Source organism: Ochotona curzoniae, unplaced genomic scaffold (assembly GCF_017591425.1).
Source record: "Ochotona curzoniae isolate NIBS_2020 unplaced genomic scaffold, NIBS_Ocur_1.0 contig_66, whole genome shotgun sequence".
Taxonomy (NCBI): domain Eukaryota; kingdom Metazoa; phylum Chordata; class Mammalia; order Lagomorpha; family Ochotonidae; genus Ochotona; species Ochotona curzoniae.
The window spans coordinates 15124899-15146024 of NW_024466512.1; the positions used below are offsets into that span (position 1 = coordinate 15124899).

General features: G+C 41.6%; 1 protein-coding gene across 2 annotated transcripts in view; it reads right to left on the reverse strand.

The window, feature by feature from the left end:
• SMC3 (structural maintenance of chromosomes 3) overlaps positions 1 to 20876 on the reverse strand; it is a 37588-nt gene extending 16712 nt beyond the window's left edge. The window contains exons 1-13 of one of the 2 annotated variants that reach the window (XM_040992127.1): positions 20740 to 20876; positions 19457 to 19532; positions 10181 to 10219; positions 9060 to 9127; positions 8098 to 8169; positions 7495 to 7574; positions 6817 to 6895; positions 5487 to 5604; positions 4455 to 4630; positions 3948 to 4028; positions 3597 to 3761; positions 3271 to 3392; positions 649 to 862 (exon numbers count right to left, since the gene is read on the reverse strand). In XM_040992127.1, the coding sequence (XP_040848061.1) occupies positions 649 to 862; positions 3271 to 3392; positions 3597 to 3761; positions 3948 to 4028; positions 4455 to 4630; positions 5487 to 5604; positions 6817 to 6895; positions 7495 to 7574; positions 8098 to 8169; positions 9060 to 9127; positions 10181 to 10219; positions 19457 to 19532; positions 20740 to 20754 (1305 nt within the window). In that variant the 5' untranslated portion in view covers positions 20755 to 20876. Of the gene's footprint in view, positions 1 to 648; positions 863 to 3270; positions 3393 to 3596; positions 3762 to 3947; positions 4029 to 4454; positions 4631 to 5486; positions 5605 to 6816; positions 6896 to 7494; positions 7575 to 8097; positions 8170 to 9059; positions 9128 to 10180; positions 10220 to 19456; positions 19533 to 20739 lie in introns of those variants that run through there. The other variant, XM_040992128.1, reaches the window with a different exon arrangement.
• Positions 20877 to 21126: the final 250 nt, after the last annotated feature.

The following is a 21126-nucleotide window of genomic DNA, read 5'->3' on the forward strand; positions in this document are numbered from 1 at the left end:
ACCAGGACAAAGCCAGGAGCTTCTTCCTGGCACTCATGGAGCAGGGCCATTGCTGCCTTTCCACGAGCATTAGCAGGGAACCGGATTAGAAGTGGAACAGCCAGGACTCGGTGTGGTAGCCTGGTGGCTAAAGTCCTTGCCTTGAATGCACCAGGATCTCATCACCAGTTCTAATCCCAGCAGCCCCACTTTCCACCCAGCATCCTCCTTGTGGCCTGGGAAAGCAGTTGAGGACAGTCCAATGTCTTAGGATCCTGCACCCACATGGAAAACCCAGAAGTTCCTGGCTCTTAGCTTTGGATTGGTGCAGCTCCAGCTGTGGTGGCCACTTGTGGAGTGAATCAGCAGATGAAGATCTTGCTCTCTATCTCTCCTTCTCTCTGTATATCTGACTTTCCAATAAAAATAAATAAAGAACTTAAAAAAAAAAAACTAAGAGAAGGAAGTGGAGCAGCTGAGACTCAAAATGGCACCTATAAGGGATGCTGGCACTGCAGGCAGCAGCCTCACCCAGAGGGCCAGCCCTGATCTTTTCTACTGTCTTTTATACGTACACAGGCATATGCTTAAGAGTGGCATGTTTAAAACAAATCATGTAAGTTTATTTCTTTTGAGTGGTTTTCATAAGGCACCTATGAAAGTTCTTACGTTATACTGTTCCAGATTTTTCTCTTTATTTGCCTCAGTGTCTTCCAAATCTTTGTGTATAGCAGCAATCTGTCTTTTCTTGTCATTAATAGCCTGGTCTAAAGACTTGAGTTCCTTTTTAATCCATTTATCCCTTTCTTCTTTCGATGTAAACTGGCTTCCTCGACCCTGCTTGGCATAAAGATCCGTCCTCTCCTGGGTAGCTTGAGCCAATCTACACAAAACAGAAGAGAATGAGTTGAAAAGGAGAACAGGAAAACCAAGTTCAACTGCAATCATAACATTAATGTGCACAAATAATCCATTTTCCAAAATATTACTTTTAAAAGGCAATTAGCTGGAGGGAGGCACTGTGCACAAATGTGCTTGCAAAGGCATCTCCTATCAGAGTGCTGGTTCACATACCAGCTACTCCACACCAACCTAGATGGTGTTCATGAGTGACCGTGGATAGCATGACACCACGACCATATGGGGAATAAACCACTGAATGCACAATATCTCTCTCTTGCCTTCTCTCCTTGCTTCCCTCCATCATTCCTGCCTTTCAAATAAGTAAATTAAATTTATTTTTTTAAAAGATTCATTTTTATTACAAAGTCAGATATACAGAGAGGAAGAGAGAGAGAGGAAGATCTTCCGTCCAATGATTCACTCCCCAAGTGAGCACAACGGCTAGTGCTGTGCCAATTCGAAGCCAGGAGCCAGGAACTTCCTCCAGGTCTCCCACACGGGTGCAGGATCCTAATGCTCTGGGTCATCCTCGACTGCTTTCCCAGGCCACAAGCAGGGAGCTGGATGGGAAGTGGAGCTGCCGGGATCAGAACCAACACCCATATGGGATCCTGGCGTGTTCAAGGCGAGGACTTTAGCCACTAGGCCACCGCACCGGGCCCAATTAAATTTAAAAATTAAAGGCTTGCACTGTGGCACTGCACATGAAGCTACCACCTGCATGCTGACATTCTATGAGTTTCCATGCTGGTTGCTTCATTTCCAATCCAACTCCCTATTAATGCAGCAGTGGAAGATGGGTAGATAGACCAAATTTGTGGCTTTTCCACCCATACAGAAGACTTTATGGAGTTCTTGGCTACTGAAATCAGCCCAACCCTGACGGTTACTGTCATTTGAGGAATCAACCAGCAGATATATTCTTTGTCTCTTCCTGTATCTGTAACTGAACCTTTCAGAGAAATAAATAAATCTTACTCAACAAAGTGCAATCCTTAAAAACCAAAACAAAACAAGAAATTAAGCATAAAAAGCAACTGCCAAACAGAAGGGCTCTCTGAATTAGCTAGCTCTATACATTTATTTTGAAATCACAATTAAAGGCAAGTAGAATAACCCGTACCATAAGGATTTTAGACTAGACACTGTCAACTCCAGATCTCCATAAGTCAAATTTTCTTTTATCTATTTGAAAGGCAGGTTGTGGGGGACTGCGCTTCTTGTAGAGACAGAGATCTTTCATTCTTTGGTTCACTCCCCAAAGGCCTGTAACAGCTGGCATTAGACCAGGCCAGAGCCAGACACCAGGAATCCAATCCAGTTCTCCCAAATGAGTACAAGGAACCCAACGGCACAGCAGTTATCCACTGCCTCCTAGGATGCACACCAGCAAGGAGCTGGACTAATGCAACTGGGAGGTGAAATCAGTTACTCCAACAAGAGACAAGGCATGTGACAAACACCCAGGTAGCAATGCTGCATGATTCTGGTACTTCATCTCAAGAACTTGCAAGAATGCTCCAAGAGTATTTAACATAGTCAACTCTTTACAATAAGATCTCTTAAAGGGTGAAAAGCAAGAGGAAGATGAGAAAATATTCATAACAAAGAACAGTAATGTCCCAATGACATAAAAGATCCTTATGAAAAAGAAAAAAAATCCAATAACAAAGTGGATAAGATGTACAAGGCAATTCACTAAAACAAATACAAATTCAAGTGGTGTAAACTACAACATCCAATGTGAGAACACCATTCAGTGAAAAAATAAAGTTAAATTGCCAAACGAAATGTACAGATACCAAATGTAACGACACAGGTTAAAAAGCCCAACACTTAGTTCTATAATCTTCAGCAAGTTACTTAGGCCTCAACTTCATCACATCTAAAATGTTAACAGGACCCGGTGAGGTAGCTTTGTGGCTTAAGTCCTTGCCTTCCATGTGCCCGGGATCCCATATAGGCACCAGTTCATGTCCTGGCTGCTCCACTTCCCATCCAGGTCCCTGCTTGTGGCCTGGGATAACAGTCGAGAATGGCCCGAAGCCTTGAGACCCTGCACCTGCATGGGAGACCCGGAAGAAGCTCCTGGCCAGGTCAGCTCAGCTCTAGCTGTTGTGGCCATGTGGAGAGTGAACCAGCAGATGGGAGATCCTTCTCTTTGTAAATCTGACTTTCCAATAAACAAATCTTTAAAAAACAATAAATACAGTGGGAACAATGCTAACCTCATAGGGTCTGAGTTACTAACACTGGCTATTAACACTTTAAAGTTAGCATTTAATTTTTGCCCTTAATTACTATCTAATAGTACCTTCCTAAATGTTATGCAAAGTGGCTAAGAAGAAATTTTGTAGAAAGTTAAACTGTTGGTGAAAATTTTCAGACCTTGCAATTCCTCTCTCTTCTTTTTCTTTTACACTGTTGAATTTTGGTTCTGTTTCTGCCAATTCCTTCTGTTTTTCTTCTATTTTTTCAAGCAGCTTTTGCCTCTCTTTTAATAACCGTTTCTGTAAATTAAAAATTTAAAAAGTTAAAGTGCAATCTCCTTAAAATTTTTTGCTTAAAATTTTGGCATTAAAAAAAGTTCAGCACCAAATGTTTTCTCTTGGAAAAATGCACAAAATTCAAGAACATACGCCATCACATCAAAGACTATCTTCTGCAGTTCCAAGTCAGATGAACGCTGATGCTAGTCAGTTTCAGTATCTTACCCTCTGCTCACTATTGCCTGCCAATTCATCTTGTAAATCCTTGGCTTTAAGCTCCAACTTGGTTCTCTGCTTAATTTGTTCTTGTCTTTCTGCACTGAGCTGTTCTTTTTCTTCTTTCATGGCTGAAATTTTTGTTTTCAATTCTCTAACTTGGCGCTCAATATCCTATTCAAAAAATATTGAAGAAAAATGAGTCAGGAAGTTAGAAGTACAACAGCAGAATTAATTCTATCCCAACTTTCAGCACTGTTTCTGTGGCTCCCCACTGCAGTGACCATTCTGTTAAATGTTTTCCCTAAATGGGAAATATAATATGTAAGCTATCAACCTGAATTTTGTTTATAACCTTACCTCCATTTTATCTCTGGCATCCTGCTGAGCATCTCTTAATTGCCTGGATTTTTCACCACTAGTCTCTCGTTTGGCAGAAAGCTTTAAAGACAAAAAAACACTTCTAGCTCATTTTGTAACCTTTTAACATTTCATAATTATATCTGCTAAAATAAACATTCGCTTAAAAATTTCTACAAACTATTTATAAATATGGTACCTTATGAATAAAAAACTCAAACATTACCTAAACAAATCTTTGCACCAAATGTCAGCAATACTAATTACAAAACACATCCTAAAGAATCAAAAGAGTCAAAAGAAAAAACCCAGGAAGCTTGAAGATGGCTTTTCTTCTCATCTGCTCCGCATGATGCCACCATCTGACTGTATTTCAGACACAACCACAGCAAGCATCTAGGCAGTTTTCTTAGACTCAACTGCTATTTTAAATCACCAAAGCATAAACACAGGATGAGTACAAACACATTCATAAAGATAATCTTTTGCCAAAGGTAAATGCTTTACCTCATCAAGTTTAGCACGAGTCTCGTTAAGCTCCTGATTGTAAATGGTATATTCCAGGGCTCGTCTCATTTTATCCCACTTCTGATACTGAGCTAGTTCTTCCTTTTCTTCCTCTAAAGTATGTAATCTCTCTTCAATGTATTTTAACAACTCATTGATCTTTTCCCGTTTGCCCTCTTAAGGAAAAAAAAACAAAGAAACGGGGTTGTGGAATAAGTTAGATTAACTTCTCAAACAAACTGTAAGCATTCTTTGATATTATGTGAAAGCCAAGTCTTACAGAAAAATTAAGATGCTTTTTTATGAAAAGCATCAAAGACTTTTTGGTGACACTGAATTTTACACAAACATGGTAAAAAGTTTCAATTTGAACTTTACTTCTAAAAATCAGTGTGACTTCCAACAAAAACATCAACTTTTGTTAAAAACAGTGTGGCTATCATTTAACTATTGGATGCTTCCTTATTCCAATCCTGAACCTGCTTTACTCATGGACTCACCAGCACTAATCTACAAAACAGGACATACAGATGGGGAAGCTTTGGACCTCAGAGATCAAATCTAAAATCCTAACAATGTCAATAAATTACTTCTCAGGTTTTGAACCCAAGCCGATCTGACTCTAAGCTATGACACAGCACTTACGAATTAAGCAAGGTTTCCATGATAAAGACAATCCCAAATTCCAAGTTCAACATTTACTTGTTCCTGAACAATGTAAAACTAATGCCAACTCATATTCCAGTATTTGGGGCAGCAGCAAGGGAGCATAGCGTCCAAATGTGTTCACCTAACAATGATGCAGAAGCTAGAGGCAAAAGCAGCTTAGGTCCTACTACTGTAAAGAGGCCTACTTGGGTAAAATATTCAAAATTTCAAATTTTAAATTGCCTCAAACTATTTAGTCAATATATAAGCCAATTGTAACAGAATATATTCTTGAGAATAAATTTGTCTTTTAACTAGTATTAACACAATGGCAAGGTAATTCATAACAAAAGTAACGAAATAAGCCAGTCACACTTATTTTACCTGTTTCTTTCATTAGGGAGATACTTTCTTCTTTTCGTTCATCATATACTCTAGTACCAGCAACTTCTCTTAGTAGCTTCAGTCTCTGGGAATCTGGGGCTGTTGCCATCTGGTTGATCTAAATATTTTCATCAAAATATATGATTACATAGCTCTTTAAGAACTAGTACTCAAAAAAAAAAAAAACCTTGTATATATATTTATACTCTAAGTCCCAAGGATATTATGATCTGATAAATACAATTTGTACAATAGATACATCAACATATTTCCTTAAATGAAATGTATCAAATAAAATCCAAACAGAACTAATGTAATTCAAAGTCTTCTTCATAAACAAAACTAACTTCAATAAAGGAATATTTCACATTACTATTTCTTTTTAGTCAATAAGGCATAAAATCCTATTCTCAAAGCACAAAGAATATTTACAGAGATAAATAACTGACCATACATTCCTTAAAAGGTGTAATATATTAGGAGTACAACAAAAATAGTACAGTTTAAATACAGAGAAAACGGAACAATCTAATTTCATGTGACTTAACAATCTCCACAATAAGTCAAAAACATGGTCACTGTTTTAAAAAAAGACTGCAGTGATAATTACTAGAACACTATCACATAACAAGAGAACCAGCTCTGAGCTAATGAAATATGATTTATACAAAGAATACCATAGCCCCTTGAGGGGTGCATGGCAACAGAACAATTAGGACACTGCAAAGTAAATTCTAAGAAAAAAATTATGTCAGGCATAGTTGAAAAGTGTGCAAGGGGAGGCAGCAGAACAGCAGCAGAATCAACTCAAGTCTGCAGTTTAGCCACTACAAACAGGATCTCTACAACGGAAAAGCACGCATGTATACATATACCAGATGGATAGTGTAAGCATTTCAGTTATTTTTAAATAGGTGATAAACCAAGCAACTTAGAAATATTAATTTGAGAAGGCAACCTTTTCAAATGTAATTTTTACAGAGATCTAACTTTATTTTAAAATGACCCCTGTAATTTAGACAAGCCAGTAATATCTATCAGTATACTTCATCTAAGTAATACAGATCACTAAAACAAAAAGATCCACTTAAACAATCCATTGAGATTATTTCTACACCAACATGCAATGAATCTATTTTGCGCTGCTTCTGATCACTTGCAAAAGAAAATACAAACCTCCCTCAACACAAATTAAACCAATGAAAACAAAACACACTAAGATTCTCTTCTTCAGCTTAACTATACAAATCAATAAGCCAAATTTATCATTCAAATGAAGAACATACTCTGAAAACAAATTCTATTTAAAAAGGACATACAATTTTTTTACCTTTCCTTGCTTAACAATATAGTAAGGATTGCTTCGGGAAAAACCAGCACTTTCAAGAAGATTCATGACATCATTTTTCCTGTTGAAAAACACTGAACTTATTCTCTGTAACACCTTATAGTTAACAAAGTATGAGCATACCAGTGCCCAGGTGAAGGATCAACATGCTGTACAAACAAGTAATCAAACCATTTGCTGCATCAGCCTCAGAAAAATGTTTTGACTCTTTCTTTATATTATTATTATTTCTTTTAAGATATTTATTTGTATGAAAGTGTTTCGGAGGGAGGAAGAGACAGAGAAACACAGGTCTGCCATTCACTAGCTCATTTCCCAGATGGCTGCCAACAGCCAGGATTGGGCCAGGGCAGGGCTGGACTGGGCCAGGGCAGGGCCAGGACTGGGCAAGGGCAGGGCCAGGTGCCAGAAGCATGCTCCTGGCCATCTTCTGCAGCTTTTCCCAGGCCATAAATAAGGAGCATGATCAGAAGTGGAGCAGTGACGATATGAACCGGCACCCCACGAGATGCCAGCAGTGCAGGAGGTGGCTTTACTGGATATGCAACAAGGCCAGCCCACTGATTCTTAAATTTATTTTCTGAATGCCGATTTGCTGAACATGAGGCAAATAAATTACTTTTTTTGTTACACACTGTAAACGTATGGAAAAATGCTTACGTGACCATCTTCTTATCTAAGAAATATTGATCCTTTTTGGCACCAATAACTCTTCGAAGAGACACTTCTTCTTTGTCAATCTGAGAATAAACAAAGATGAAGTCCAATATTAACTTAAATGTAAAGACATCTTTTTAGTTTACAAGGTCATTTTAAAGTTCTTCTCCATAACTAGCTATTTTAAAATCTCAATTACTTTATTTTAAAAAGATACAGCAAATACTAAGTCCTCATGACAGAGCCATTTTTCACAAAAGCTCACACATAATTTCAAGACAAAATCCATTATACAGGGACCAGCATGGTGGCACACAGGATTAAGCCACCTGTAACACTGTCACCCATGTTCAAGCACAGGTCTGACTCCTGGTCCTCCACGTCTGACCCATCTCCCTGCTAACGATGGCCTAGGTACCGAGGACTATGCCGCCCTTGTAGCAGACCTGGACAAGCTGCAGGCTCCTGGCTTCAGCCTGGCCAACTCCCAGAACTCCTGGGAACGAACCAAGGAATACAAGATCTCTTTATCTCTGTCTCGTTCTGTCACTCTTCCTTTCAGATAAAGTAAATCTTTGTATACTTAAAGGAAAAAAAGCTACTTACTGGTAACCGGTTGTCCGAATTGTCAAAAATAATTTCCACAAAAGCAGAAATAACACGAGGACCAGTACCCTCCTGAAACATGGGAAAAATAGAATACTTCTCACTTAAATGATATTTTCATATTATTTTAACATTTTTTCAAAGTCCAATGCATGGTTTAAAAAAAAAATCTGATTCAACAGAGAAACATTTTTAGCAGACTAGTTGATGTAATTTCTCAACAAAAAAACAGTGTAAAAATTTTATGAAGTTCAATAATGCAGGTGATTAAGAACCCATCTTGATTCAAACTAAAGAAAGAAACAAGAGAATAGTTAAACCAAACTGTCTGAAAATGAAAGAATGAAAGACATTGTTAAGATTTATCAAGAACTTTCATTTTCTGGCATTTGGTCGAAATATTAATTATAAGCAATACTCAAACCAGAAAGAAAGTAAATTTTATCTTTTTATTATGGCCTTTTATAGTTTTTAATCCCAAATCCACTTGTAGTTCATTATTCATAATTAATAAAAAGCTGGAGCTTGCATTATTGCAAACATATTATTTTTTTATTGGAAAATAGCAACACTATGTATAAATACAGCTGTTAAACTAATTGCACCAGTTTCTCCCTGTCCCTACTTTTAGTTTTACATCTTAAAAGTTCTTAACCCCAGTATGAACACTTCCTACCAGCTAACCTATTTCCAAACCTTACCAGATTACATCCTTAAAGAAACTTCAGGGATGGGAAACTTTAGTATGATATGAAGACTTACTCAGCAACAGGTAAATCCTACAATTATCTTCTACCACTACAAAAAAATTAAGCCTTTCACCAGCATTAACGTAAGTAGGCCAAATTTCATGCTAAGATTTACAAAGGATCTGAAACTGATATAAATTACATTTTTTATACCAAGACTGACCATGTATTTTTTTTAAATATATAACAGTGTCTTAAAACAATCTTACTCACATGTAACAAAGCCAATCGCTGTTCTGGGCGAAGATGACTAAATTCATCACTGAGAACAAACTGAATAGCTAAAAAGTGAAACATAGTGATTAGTACAATCTAGCAAAGGATTTATGACTTATTCTTAACATTTCATATCTTAACAGATCACAGTGCGTCAGGTAAAGCAAGGTGCAGAACAAGTGACTCAGCTGTTTCACACTGGCAAACTCTGCCTGTGTATCGAATAATCAATTGGGAATTGAAAAAAAGGAAAAACATCAAAGCAAAGGAAAGCAAGGAAAAACACGAAGAGACAAGCCAAACTGAAGTCTATCCGTGAGCTGCAGACACCTCAGTCAGCACAGCCTTATCCGCACTTGTGGTCCTGCACCGTTAGGGGGCCTAATGACATCGCTCACCGTCACATCAGACCACAGGTTAAACAAACATGCTACACACACAGTCTTACAAAGTATGGCATGTACAGTTATGTAAATAATACATGATCATAAACATTACTGGCTTACATCTCTTGATCAGTATTTAGAATGTATTCCTACTTCAAACAGTTTTCCAGCCTCACACATTCCGTGTTTACTAGCCTCTATTAGAGAGGCTGTCTAGTGACTGGCTCTACCAAGGTTTAAGCACGCTCTATGATGTTCACACAGGAATGAAGTCACCTGATGACACACTTTACAGAATGGATCCCTGTCACTAAGCAGGGCAGGACTGAATTTGCCACCCCCTACTCCAACAGGATTTAAATCCCCTTCCGTTTTCCTACTCTATTCTTTATACAATGATTGATCTGTTTATAATATTTATTGCTATATTCAAGTTTAAAAAGCACTTTAACACATATTATCTAATTTGAATATCATGATCCATCTAAGGTAGACAGGGCAAACATCTCTCCACTTTAAGTGAAAAGAGTAATTTGAGGGTAAGAGTTCATATGCACTCTTATCTAACTCAATTACTACATGAAACCACAAAACTCAGATTTTTACGCTCTGAATCCACATTACATTACACTGCAACTCTGCATCAATTACTTTCTTGATTTCTTGTAGATATAATCTCAAAAAACTAGTCACTTTCATAAACTACCTTAATATACCCAGGACAATACTTACCATAAAAAAAGTTACTTTTTCCAGATCCATTTCTGCCCACTATAAAATTAAAAAGTACATGTTATTTTACATAAAACCAATAATTTACTAAAAAAGTACTAAAAATAATTTTACATATAAATTTTTAAAGGTTGATATTTGACATTAAGTATATTCAGCAGTGAACAAACATAACTGCAACCATCAAATAACTGCAATTTTTGTAGTGCTCATATATTTTTGTGAAAAAGGAACTTCACTGATTTTTTTTGGCGTTTCCAATACTTCAAAATTAATAATTATACATGACTTAAAAAATTTTTAATCATATAACAATGGATATATATTCCTACTAACACTTTTGTTGTTTTAAATCTAAATTTAGGGCCCAGAGCAGTAGCCTAGCGGCTAAAGTCCTCGCCTTGTATGTGCCAAGATCCCACATGAGTGCCAGTTCTAATCCCAGCAGACCATCTTCCCATCCAGCTCCCTGCTTGTGGCCTGGGAAAACAGTCGAGGATGGCCCAAAGCCTTGGGACCCTGCACCTGTGTGGGAGACCTGGAAGAAGCTCCTGTCTCCTGGCTTTGGATCAGCTCAGCTACAGCTGTTGCGGCCCCCTGGGGAGTGAATTAGCAGGTAGAAGATCTTCCTCTCTGCCTCTCTTTCTGTATATCTGACGTTCAAATAAAAACAAAATAAATCTTTACAAAAAAAAAAAATCTAAAGCCATTCTCAAGTTACACTATTTATGATCAAACCTATGTATCATGTTTAGTTTCACAGAACCATTAAGTACAGACAACTACAAAGCACTTCACTTCCTGAACGCAGATGTAAGAAAACCTTTATGGTAAAAAAGATTAATGTTAAGCATTGTGTAAAGCCACTGCCTGCAAAGCTGGCGTCTCATAAGGATGTTGGCTTGTGTCTCAGCTGTTCTACTTCTGATCCAAACACCTGTTAATGATCAATGCAGAGCAGAAAAAGATGGTCAGAATGCTTGACCCCATGCTACCCACAGGAGACCTGGAAGAAGCTCCTGGATTTGACCTGGCCCTGGCCGACTGTTGAAGCCATCTGGGGAGTGAGCCAGCAGATGTAAGATCTCTCTAAGTCTTCCAAATTAAAAATATATATGTTTTTTGCTGGAATATAAAACTATTTCTATTTAAATAATGAAAATTTCAAGATTAATGAACCTGGAATACCAATCTCTTCCGATTTTGACAAAAACAATCCTGAGCAAGTGAACCACCAATGTTGCTTTAATGAAAAAAATAAACACTACATAAGTCATTTATGTTAGGTGAAAAAGCGCTTGAAAAAGTAAGGGGCCAGCATTGTGCCCAGTGGATGTCAGCAGCATCCAGCATCCCCTAGTGGAGTGTCATATTCAAATCCCAGCTAGTTCACCTACATTCCAGCCGCTTCTCAATGCTGTATACACACAGGGGGGATAATTAGGTAGACACAGTTATATGTGTTCCAGGAGTCATGGGGAACAGAGCCTTTGTCCCCTGACACCTTGAGTTGTTTCAGCCTGCTCTGAAGGAGGTTCTAAGTCCCTATCAACTTCAGAAAGATCCAGTTCCCAGAAAAACACAACCCAAAAGCCTGACAATTAATATCCAACACAAACTCTGATCAATCAAAAAGACTAATGCTAGGACCCAGCACAATAGCCTGGTAACTAAATCCTCGCCTTGCAACCACCAGGATCCCATATGGGCGCTGGTTCATATCCCAGCTGCTGCTCCACTTCCCATCCAGCCCCCTGCTTGTAGTCTGGGAAAGCAGTCGAGGACGGCCCAAAGCTTTGGGACCTGCAGCCGCGTGGGAGACCCGGAGGAAGTCTGCAAATTCTGCACATACACATCGCACCAAGGGGTTTTCTAATCCATGGCTGGCTGAATTCACAGGTGCAGAATAAAAGGATACAAAGGCTAATTATATTTGGTAAACAGAAGAATATCTTTAAAAACTCATGGAAAATGGAATTAAAAGTGAAATTTTTCTTTCTTTTTGGTGCAACTTTTGAAATCCATTCATACAAAGCATCATCAGAAAGTTAATGAAAAATATAAATTAAAAATTACTTAAGATTTCAGAGCCTATGAAACCGTCTCATAAAAAACAAAAAAGGTAAACTAGTATGGCCCGGTGCAGTGGCCTAGTGGCTCACCTTGAACACGCCAGGATCCCACATAGGCACTGGTTCTAATTCTGGCAGCTCCACTTCCCATCCAGCTCCCTCCCTGCTTGTGGCCTGGTTGAGAACGGTCCAAAGCCTTGGGATCCTGCACCCGCGTGGGAAACCTGGAAGAAGTTCCTGGCTCCTGGCTCCGTATTGGCATAGCACCGGCCGTTGCGCTCACTTGGGGAGTGAATCATCGGACAGAAGATGTTCCTCTCTGTCTCTCCTCCTCCTCTCTCTATATATTTGATTTTGCAAAAAAAAAAAAAAAAACCTAAAATCTTTAAAAATTTTTCAATTTTTTTGCACTCGACATTTTAAAATTCTATTTTGTACAAACTTCTAACGTATCTTTATCGAACAACCAAACATCAACACAGCAGGTATTTACCTTCAAATCCCACCTGCTTAAAAGGAAAAAAATAATTAAACAAATCAACAGTATGCTTTGAATTTTTAAAAAAGATTTTTTTTTTTTTTGGAGAAAGATTTACAGAGAAAGGAGAAACAGAAAGATCCTCCATCCAACTGGTTCACTCCCCAAGTGGCCACAATAGCCAGAGCTGAGCTGATCTGAAGCCAGTAGCCTGGAGCTTCTTCCAGGTCTCCCACATGAGTACAGGATCCCAAGGCCTTGGGCCATCCTTTACAGCTTTCCCAGGCTACAAGCAGGGAGCTGGATTGGAAGTAGAGCAGCTGGGATATGAACCACTGCCCACACAGGATCTCAGCACACGCAAGGTGAAGATTTTAAGCACCAGGCTATTGTGCCGGACTGCGCTTTTAATATATTTTTTTTAAAGATTTATTTATTTTATTGCAAAGTCAGATATATAGAGAGGAGGAGAGACAGAGAGGAACATCTTCTGTCCGATGATTCACTCCCCAAGTGAGCGCAACGGCCGGTGCTATGCCAATACGGAGCCAGGAGCCAGGAACTTCTTCCAGGTTTCCCATGCAGGTGCAGGGTCCCAAGGCTTTGAGCCGTCTGCCACTGCTTTCCCAGGCCACAAGCAGGGAGCTGGATGGGAAGTGGAGCTGCCAGGATTAGAACCGGTGCCCATATGGGATCCTGGTACGTTCAAGGTGAGGACTCTAGCTGCTAGGCCACTGCACCGGGCCCGCTTAATTTTTTTTTTTTTTTAAAAGATTTTATTTTTATTATTTTTTCATTGGAAAGGCGGATATACAGAGAGAGGAGAGAGAGAGAGAGAAAGATCTTCCGTCCGATGATTCACTCCCCAAGTGAGCGCAACGGGCCGATACTATGCCGATCCGAAGCCAGGAGCCTCTTCCGTGTCTCCCGCACGGGTGCAGGTTCCCAAAGCCTTGGGCCGTCCTCCACTGCCTTCCCAGGCCACAAGCAGGGAGCTGGAAGGGAAGCGGGGCTGCCGGGATTAGAACCGGCGCCCATATGGGATCCCCGGGTTGCAAGGCGAGGACTTAACCACTTGCGCCACCGCGCCGGGCCCCCGCTTAATTTTTTAAATGTCAATCTCAGTATATACTGCCTTTGGTCTTTCTCACATTACTAGATAGATACCTGCTTTTAAAGCATGTTTAAGGAGAATCAAGCTGGGAGACCGACAGACACAGGAAAGCAGTAAAAACAATGGTGTGGTGTTGCAGTGACTGATACTCCAGCAGCATTCAGCAAAAAGCGATCTGAACTCCACCAGCAACCAGGTGGGAAGGGACTTTCACTGGGAGCTTACGAAGTGAACCCAGACAAAGAACTGGTCTGTCCTGCTGGTCTGTTTGATTTGACCAGGAGCAGGGACAGAGTAGCAGATCCCAGACAGGCAATTCGAGGACAGGGTGGATTTCACAGCCAAGTTAGCCCCCTAGAGCCGAACTGGGTGCCATTTTGCGTAAGGAGGCAAAGGCAAAGGAAAGGTCTAAGTATATGCTGAGCTGGGAGTGAACTCATTTCTGACTCAGTGAACTGCATCAACGTGGCATTCTACAGGTTCCACCCAAGACAGGTCTGGGTAGCCCTCAGACCTGATGGCCAGCAGATCAAGAACTCTAGTAGTGGTACTGAGGCACCATTTTGTACACTGTGGCCATAGCTTTAGGACTGCAGGGGACAACAGTGAACTGTGCATGTGCTGAGCTCACGAGAACTCACTGAGCTCCGTGAATTACACTGGTCCCGCAGGAAAATAATACTGACTGTGACATTGTACTGGTCAAAATAGGTCCGTGTGGCACCCCGACCTAACGTCCCACAGGTTCCAGAAAGATCAGTGCCACAAACAGCCTAATTACATAGGACACCTGGTATCTCTCTAATCCTGGGACCTGCTCCAACCGGAAGTGCGAGAAAGGTTGCAGAGACAACGGTGCAACCTCAGCACGGAATTACAGGCGGTGCAGAGTGGTGAGCCAGGAGCTGGGGCTGTGGAGACCACGGTGGAAATCTGACATAAGAACCCAGACCTGGAACTCGCTGGAGGTTGTGGCACAAGTGGCAAGCAAAATGTTGTGTACCAACTGCAATAAGTAAAAACACATTTTTTACTTAGACCTGTGGGTGACAAAGCTTAGAAACCAGCCGCATGGAGAAGACTATGCTAACCAGAAGACAAACGCACAATGAATATTACTGAAAACTCCCCTGCAAAGGAGCAAACCCTATGCCAACCTCAGAGTTCACTGAGGAAGACATTGAGAAAATGGGGCATACAGAATTCATAAAACTCATTTAAAGCTTCTGATCGAAAATGAGAAACACATACAAGAGTTTAAAGAATTTAAGGAAGCAATAAAGCAAATCAAGGCTGATATATCAGAAATTAAGAACACAGCAGAGCAAATTAAAAGTACAATGGGGCCCGGCGCAGTGGCACAGCAGTTAAGGTCCTCGCCTTGCATGCCCGGGATCCCATATGGGTGCAGGTTCTATCCCGGCCAGCCCCGCTTCCCTTCCAGCTCCCTGCCTGTGGCCTGGGAAAGCAGACAAGGACTGCCCAAGGCTTTGGGACCCTGCACCCGCGTGGGAGACCCGGAAGAGGCTCCTGGCTTCGGATCAGCATAGCACCGGCCGTTGCGCTCACTTGGGGAGTGAATCATCGGACGGAAGATCTTCCTCTCTGTCTCTCCTCTCTGTATATCCGCTTTTCCAATAAAAAAATAATAAAAATAAATCTTAAAAAAAAAGTACAATGGAGAGTCTCCAAAATAGAATGAAGCAAGCAGAAGAAAGAATCTCAGAATTGGAAGATATTTCCTGTCATCAGGGGAAAGCAAACAAAAAGCTGAAAGCAGAGCTGGGTCAGGCCAGAAAAAGTATTCAAGAATTGAAAGACACTATTAAGAGACCAAATATAAGAGTTATGGGAGTCCCGGAAGGTGCAGAAAGAGAAGCTGAGTTTGCAAATGTATTTAAGGAAATAATACAGGAAAATTTCCCTAATCTAGAGAAAGAATTGGGAAACAACATCCAGAAGGGGCACAGAACTCCCAACAGGCTTGATCAAAAGCAATCTTCACCAAGACACATGATCATCAAGCTCTCTTCAATTGAACACAAGGAAAAGATCCTGAAATGTGCACGTGAAAAACATCAACTGACATATAAAGGAAGGCCAATTAAGCTCACAGGAGATCTCACAGGAAACTCTACAGGCAAGAAGAGAATGGAGTGACATATTCCAGATTCTAAAAGAAAAAAATTGTCAGCCTAGGATAACATATCCAGCAAAGCTTTCTTTTGTCTTTGAAGATGAAATAAAATTCTTCCACAGTAAAGAAAAACTAAAAGAATATGTCTTTTCCAAACCTGTCCTACAAATGATACTTCAAGATGTTCTCATGACAGAGAAGAGGAATAGTACCTACCAAAACCAAAGGCAAATGGGAAGAACATCCCAGTAAAATAACAACAGAAGATCAAACCAATGAACAACCCATTCCTAAAATGACAGGACCAAAGTACCACCCATACATATTAACCCTGAATGTAAATGGCTTAAGCTCAATCAAACATCATAAATTAGTAGACTGGAGTAAAAAACACAGCTCCTCTATTTATTGTCTAGAAGAGATACACTTCACCAACAAAAACCAGCGGAAACTATATTGCATAGATTTTGTTGTTTTTGGTTAGTTTTATCTCTTCAAAACACTTTCTTCTGATTAAATCATTCAATGACTCGTAGATCATACAGTAGCATCATTTTCTTCAAGAAGGTTCTTCATTTTCATTTCTTCAGCTACATATTAGTCATTTAGTAACATGTTATTTAATTTCATGGTGTTGTTAATTTCTTTTTTCTCCCTGATGTTGATTTGTTTTGTGGCTTTTCATTTAAGAGGATGTATAGTAGTTGTGTAATGGAGACTGTCATATCTAGTAACATGTCATTTAACTTCATGGCATTGTAACTTTCTATTTTTCTATTGTTGATTTTGTATTATGACTTTTCATTTAAGGGGATGCACAGTAGCTGTGAAACGGAGACTGACATCCAGATGTGAGGATGCAATGTAGTATGCATTTCTACTTCCAGACAAAGATGGACTTGCAATGAAACTGTGTGCTATACCTTGACAATAGGATGCTGGACTCTCTGCATTGTCCATGCCCATAATGATGGACATATGACTGTGTATGAAGAACTATATTTTAGTAATGATACAGAGGAACTAGGTGGGGGGGAGGGTTGGGGAAGAGATAAGGGAAATGCTAGAAGCCTGTGGAACCGTATCATAAAATGATAATAATAATAAAATGTAAAAAAATAAATAAAGCATGTTTAAGCCAATAAATAACTTTTAGGTTCATTTGTATTAAAACAATCAAGTTAAAACATAATTTTTCTTTTAAAAACTATTAATTCTAATGCTGCTATTGAGGTAAAAAGCTATCTAGCAACAGCTGAAACTTGACACTTAGTAGACCTTATAAATATATTGTAATCGTTCTAGATAACTAACATTTTATATATAATTTGTAAATTACATAACTAAAATATTAAAATATTTATCAATTTTCAGCTTACAAATTAAAGATAAAACATAAAGCTAGCAATTATTTTTTCTTTTTCTGAAGACTTTTTTTTGGTAATTGAAAATCTAGAGGCACTCACAATTAAAATATAAGCAAAACCCCAATCCAGTCAAACTGCCATTATTGCATATCAATTTAATTTACCCGACTCCTCAGTAACTGGAGCACAAGGGAGGTTATAGCAGGTTAAGCAGACAGTAGCAATGATGCCAGCATTCCAACACCAACATTCCATACTTGAATGTCAGCTGGGAGTCCTGGCTACTCTACTCCTGATTCAGTTCCTAATAACGCACCTGGGAAGCAAGTCCTTGATGGCTAATCACAAGAAAGATGGGTCTAGGAATGACTGTAACAAAAATTTTAAGCCAGAATTATAAGAAAATAAATCTGTGTTTAAAACAAAGCCTGGCGCAGTAGCCTAGTGGCTAAAGTCTTCGTCTTGCATGTATCAGGATCCCATATGGGTGCCAGTTCTAATCCTAACTGCTCTACCTCCCCCTTCCAGCTCCCTGCTTGTGGCCTGGGAAAGCAGTAGGGCATAGGCCAAAGCTTTGGAACCTGCACCCACCCGGGAGACCTGGAAGAAGCTCCTGACTTTGGATTGGAGCAACTCCGGCCATCACAGCTACTTGGGGAGGGAACCAGTGGATTGAAGATCTTTCTCTGCCTCTCCTTCACTCTGAAAATCTGCCTTTCCGATAAAAATAAATAAATCTTTAAAAAAAAAAAAAAGACACAGGCTGCTATTTTGTTAAGGCTGCCTTTGCAAACTAATAAACACCACAATGAGAATTCTGCACAGTACAACAGCACAAAAAGGTTTTCTGGTGTCTAAAAGTAACTTGTTCCGTCTCTTCTTGAAAATTCAATAGTATGTCAGAAAATGTTCTTGTTAGTTACATAAGCAAAATGCATATTCTACCTTGGCAATGTGACGCAGCAGCTAAAGCTGCAACCTACATCCCTCACATCCCATATGGGTTCCAGTTCCGTCCCAGCTACTGTTCCACTTCCGACCCAGCTGGGAAAGCAGTGGAGGATGGCCCAACACCTCCGGCCTCTGCATCCTTGTGGCTCTGGCCCAGCTCCAGTCACTGTGTACATTTAAATAACGAACCAGCACTTAGAAGATCTCTCTCTCTCTCCCTCTCTCAAAAGATAATAACAAAAAAACCTCTACAGCAACTAAGTATTGTTAATGGCAATCAACACTGGCGCTTTATCCCCACTTACATGATTTCTGATTTAATTTTCCACAAACCCTGACAGGTATCACTTTACAAAGAAGTCAACTGCAGCAGAGAGCAGACTGAAAAAGCACATGTGCCAGAACTCACAATGAACCAGGTTCTATTATGTTCCCACATGTCCTCTCAATCCAACTATATTGTCCACTCCTATACCCAGAGCGAAAAAAAAAAATCTGAAAATAGGGGCCTGTGCTATGGCACAGTGAGTTAAGCAGCCACCTGTCACACCAATGTCCCCTTAGAGCTGGTACAAGTCTAAGTCCCAGCTGCTCCATTTCCAGCACAGCACCCTGCGAATGCACACTGGACAGCCTGGGCCCCTACACCGATAGGCTACACCCAGAGGGAGCTCCTGGCTCCTGGCTTGGTCCAGCACAGCCACTGCAGCCACTCAGGAAGTGAACCAGAAGGCAGACTATTCTATCTGTAACTGCAGCTCAAGTAAACAGATATCTTTAAAACAAAAATCCAGAACAATCTGATGTTAAAAAAGAACCATCACCTTTGAAGTAAAACAACAGTATTTTAACTAGAATATAACAAATCAACAACAGAATAACTAAATTTAGTCCCAGTCACTAAACATGCTATTAAAGTTCATGCTCACACATGTAAATATTGCAAACATAAAAATGAGCCAGTTTTCTATGAAAGCATTTTAAGTTTATACAGGAAGACATTCCCCAGGACATGTTAAATACACATACATTATTTCAGAAGAAAAAAATGCTAACTTGATACTCAAAGATAATTCCTGTTTGCCACGAGTCTACAGAGAGAGAAGTTCCACATCCTTATCGATTATAAACCCGACTTCGTAAGCCAGAACACTTACCAATAACATTATGTTTTGAGCTGAAGGGATCTACAATTGTTTGATCTCTGTAACTTCGAAAACCCTGGATAATCACCTAATAAACAAAAGACATTTTTGAGAACAGCCGTTGTAAGAACGTATTCCAATATCCCACCCTGGACCCTGCGCCATTTCTCCTTATAGCTCAAGAAACTCGCGCCAGTCCAGCCACCCACCAGTCAGATGTAACCTGGCATTCCACCTAAGAATCCCACCCCCAATCTCCCAGCCCCTTCCCCAACCCCGCCTACTCACCAGTCATCCCCAGGCATTCACCTGCAGGCACCAGTCCCCTGGGGCCTTGCCCTCAATCCCTCCCAATCCCCGCCCCCCACACCTGGCAGACAAAAAGGTCCCCAAGGTGCGGCTCTGGCTCTCTTGGCTCTCCCTTCTCTTCCTTGCTCTTCCCCTCTCTCCTTCTGGCCTCCGCTTCCCCTGTTCCTGCCCCGCTGGAATAAACTTCCCAAGACATATAACAGCCGTGACGTCACTGCTACATCAGTATTTGTCTTTGGCACGATAGCAAAGTTGCAATCACACCAAGATGCATGTTGGAAAGTGCTAACGAGAAACAGGTAAATGCAGTCCTTCTGTACTCGTCAGTGCCGTGGTTTTCTTAGGAGCTATAGCTGATAAAGCACCAAGAACCCCGAAAAGTACGGGGGACCACGGGTGGAACCTGCGCAGGCCCCACCCCCCGGGTCCCCGACCCAAAGGCATGCCCCTGGCAGAGCGCCCCAGTAAGAAACCAGTGGACGGGCTGCGGCGGCCTCGCGGGAAGACCACCTGACAAGTAAACAAGTGCATGTGGGGGCGCCAAGCAAGAATGAAGGAGGTGCCCTCCACCTTGGGGGAAATTCGGGGCACAGCTGACAGCTCTGCCTTGTGCCCCTGGATGCCCTCCGCACACCGCGCGTCCACCGCCCGGCCTCCCCACACCTCGCGTCCACCGCCCCGGCCTCACGCAAACGGCTCGCGGACCACACCGCCCACCCCGCCAGCCGCCGGCCCCGCCGCTGCTCCCGCCCTCGGCCCGCCCGGGGAAGGCCCAGTCCCCTCAAGGCCCGCTCCACCGGCCCCTCCACAGCGGCCCCAGCCCGCCGCAGTCCTTCGACCCTCGAGCGGCCGGGCTCGCTCCCCTCCCCCGCCACCTCAGTCCAGCGAGGAGAGAGCGCGATCGGCGGCGCCGCGCCAGCTCCCGCCCCCAGGAGGGCTTCTCCACGGGCCCCGCGGGGCGGCTGAAAGGCACGCACGGGCCTCACCTGCTTTATGTACATGGTTCCGCGTCCGACACCGGGGCAAGGCCCGGGCCCCGGAGATCCAACGGCGGCGGCGGCGGCGGCGGCGGCGTCAGGTGCTGCGCCCGGCGACCCCTCCCCCACGACGCTCCCGCTCCGCTCCAGCCAAACAAAATGGCGGCCCCGGTGGAGGCGGAGCCCGCGCCTCGGACCGAACCACGTCCCCGGGCGCCTCAGAGTGCAGGGGGGCTCCGAGTCTCGCTTCCTCTCTCTCTGTGGGATAAACAGCACTCCACAGCGCTGCCGCGTGCGTGTCACTGGGTTCTGAGGCTCTGTGGCTGGCCCTGGCCTGAGACTCAGCCGGAAGCTTCATCCAGAGAAGCTGTGACCGTGAGACTCGGCCGCACTCCC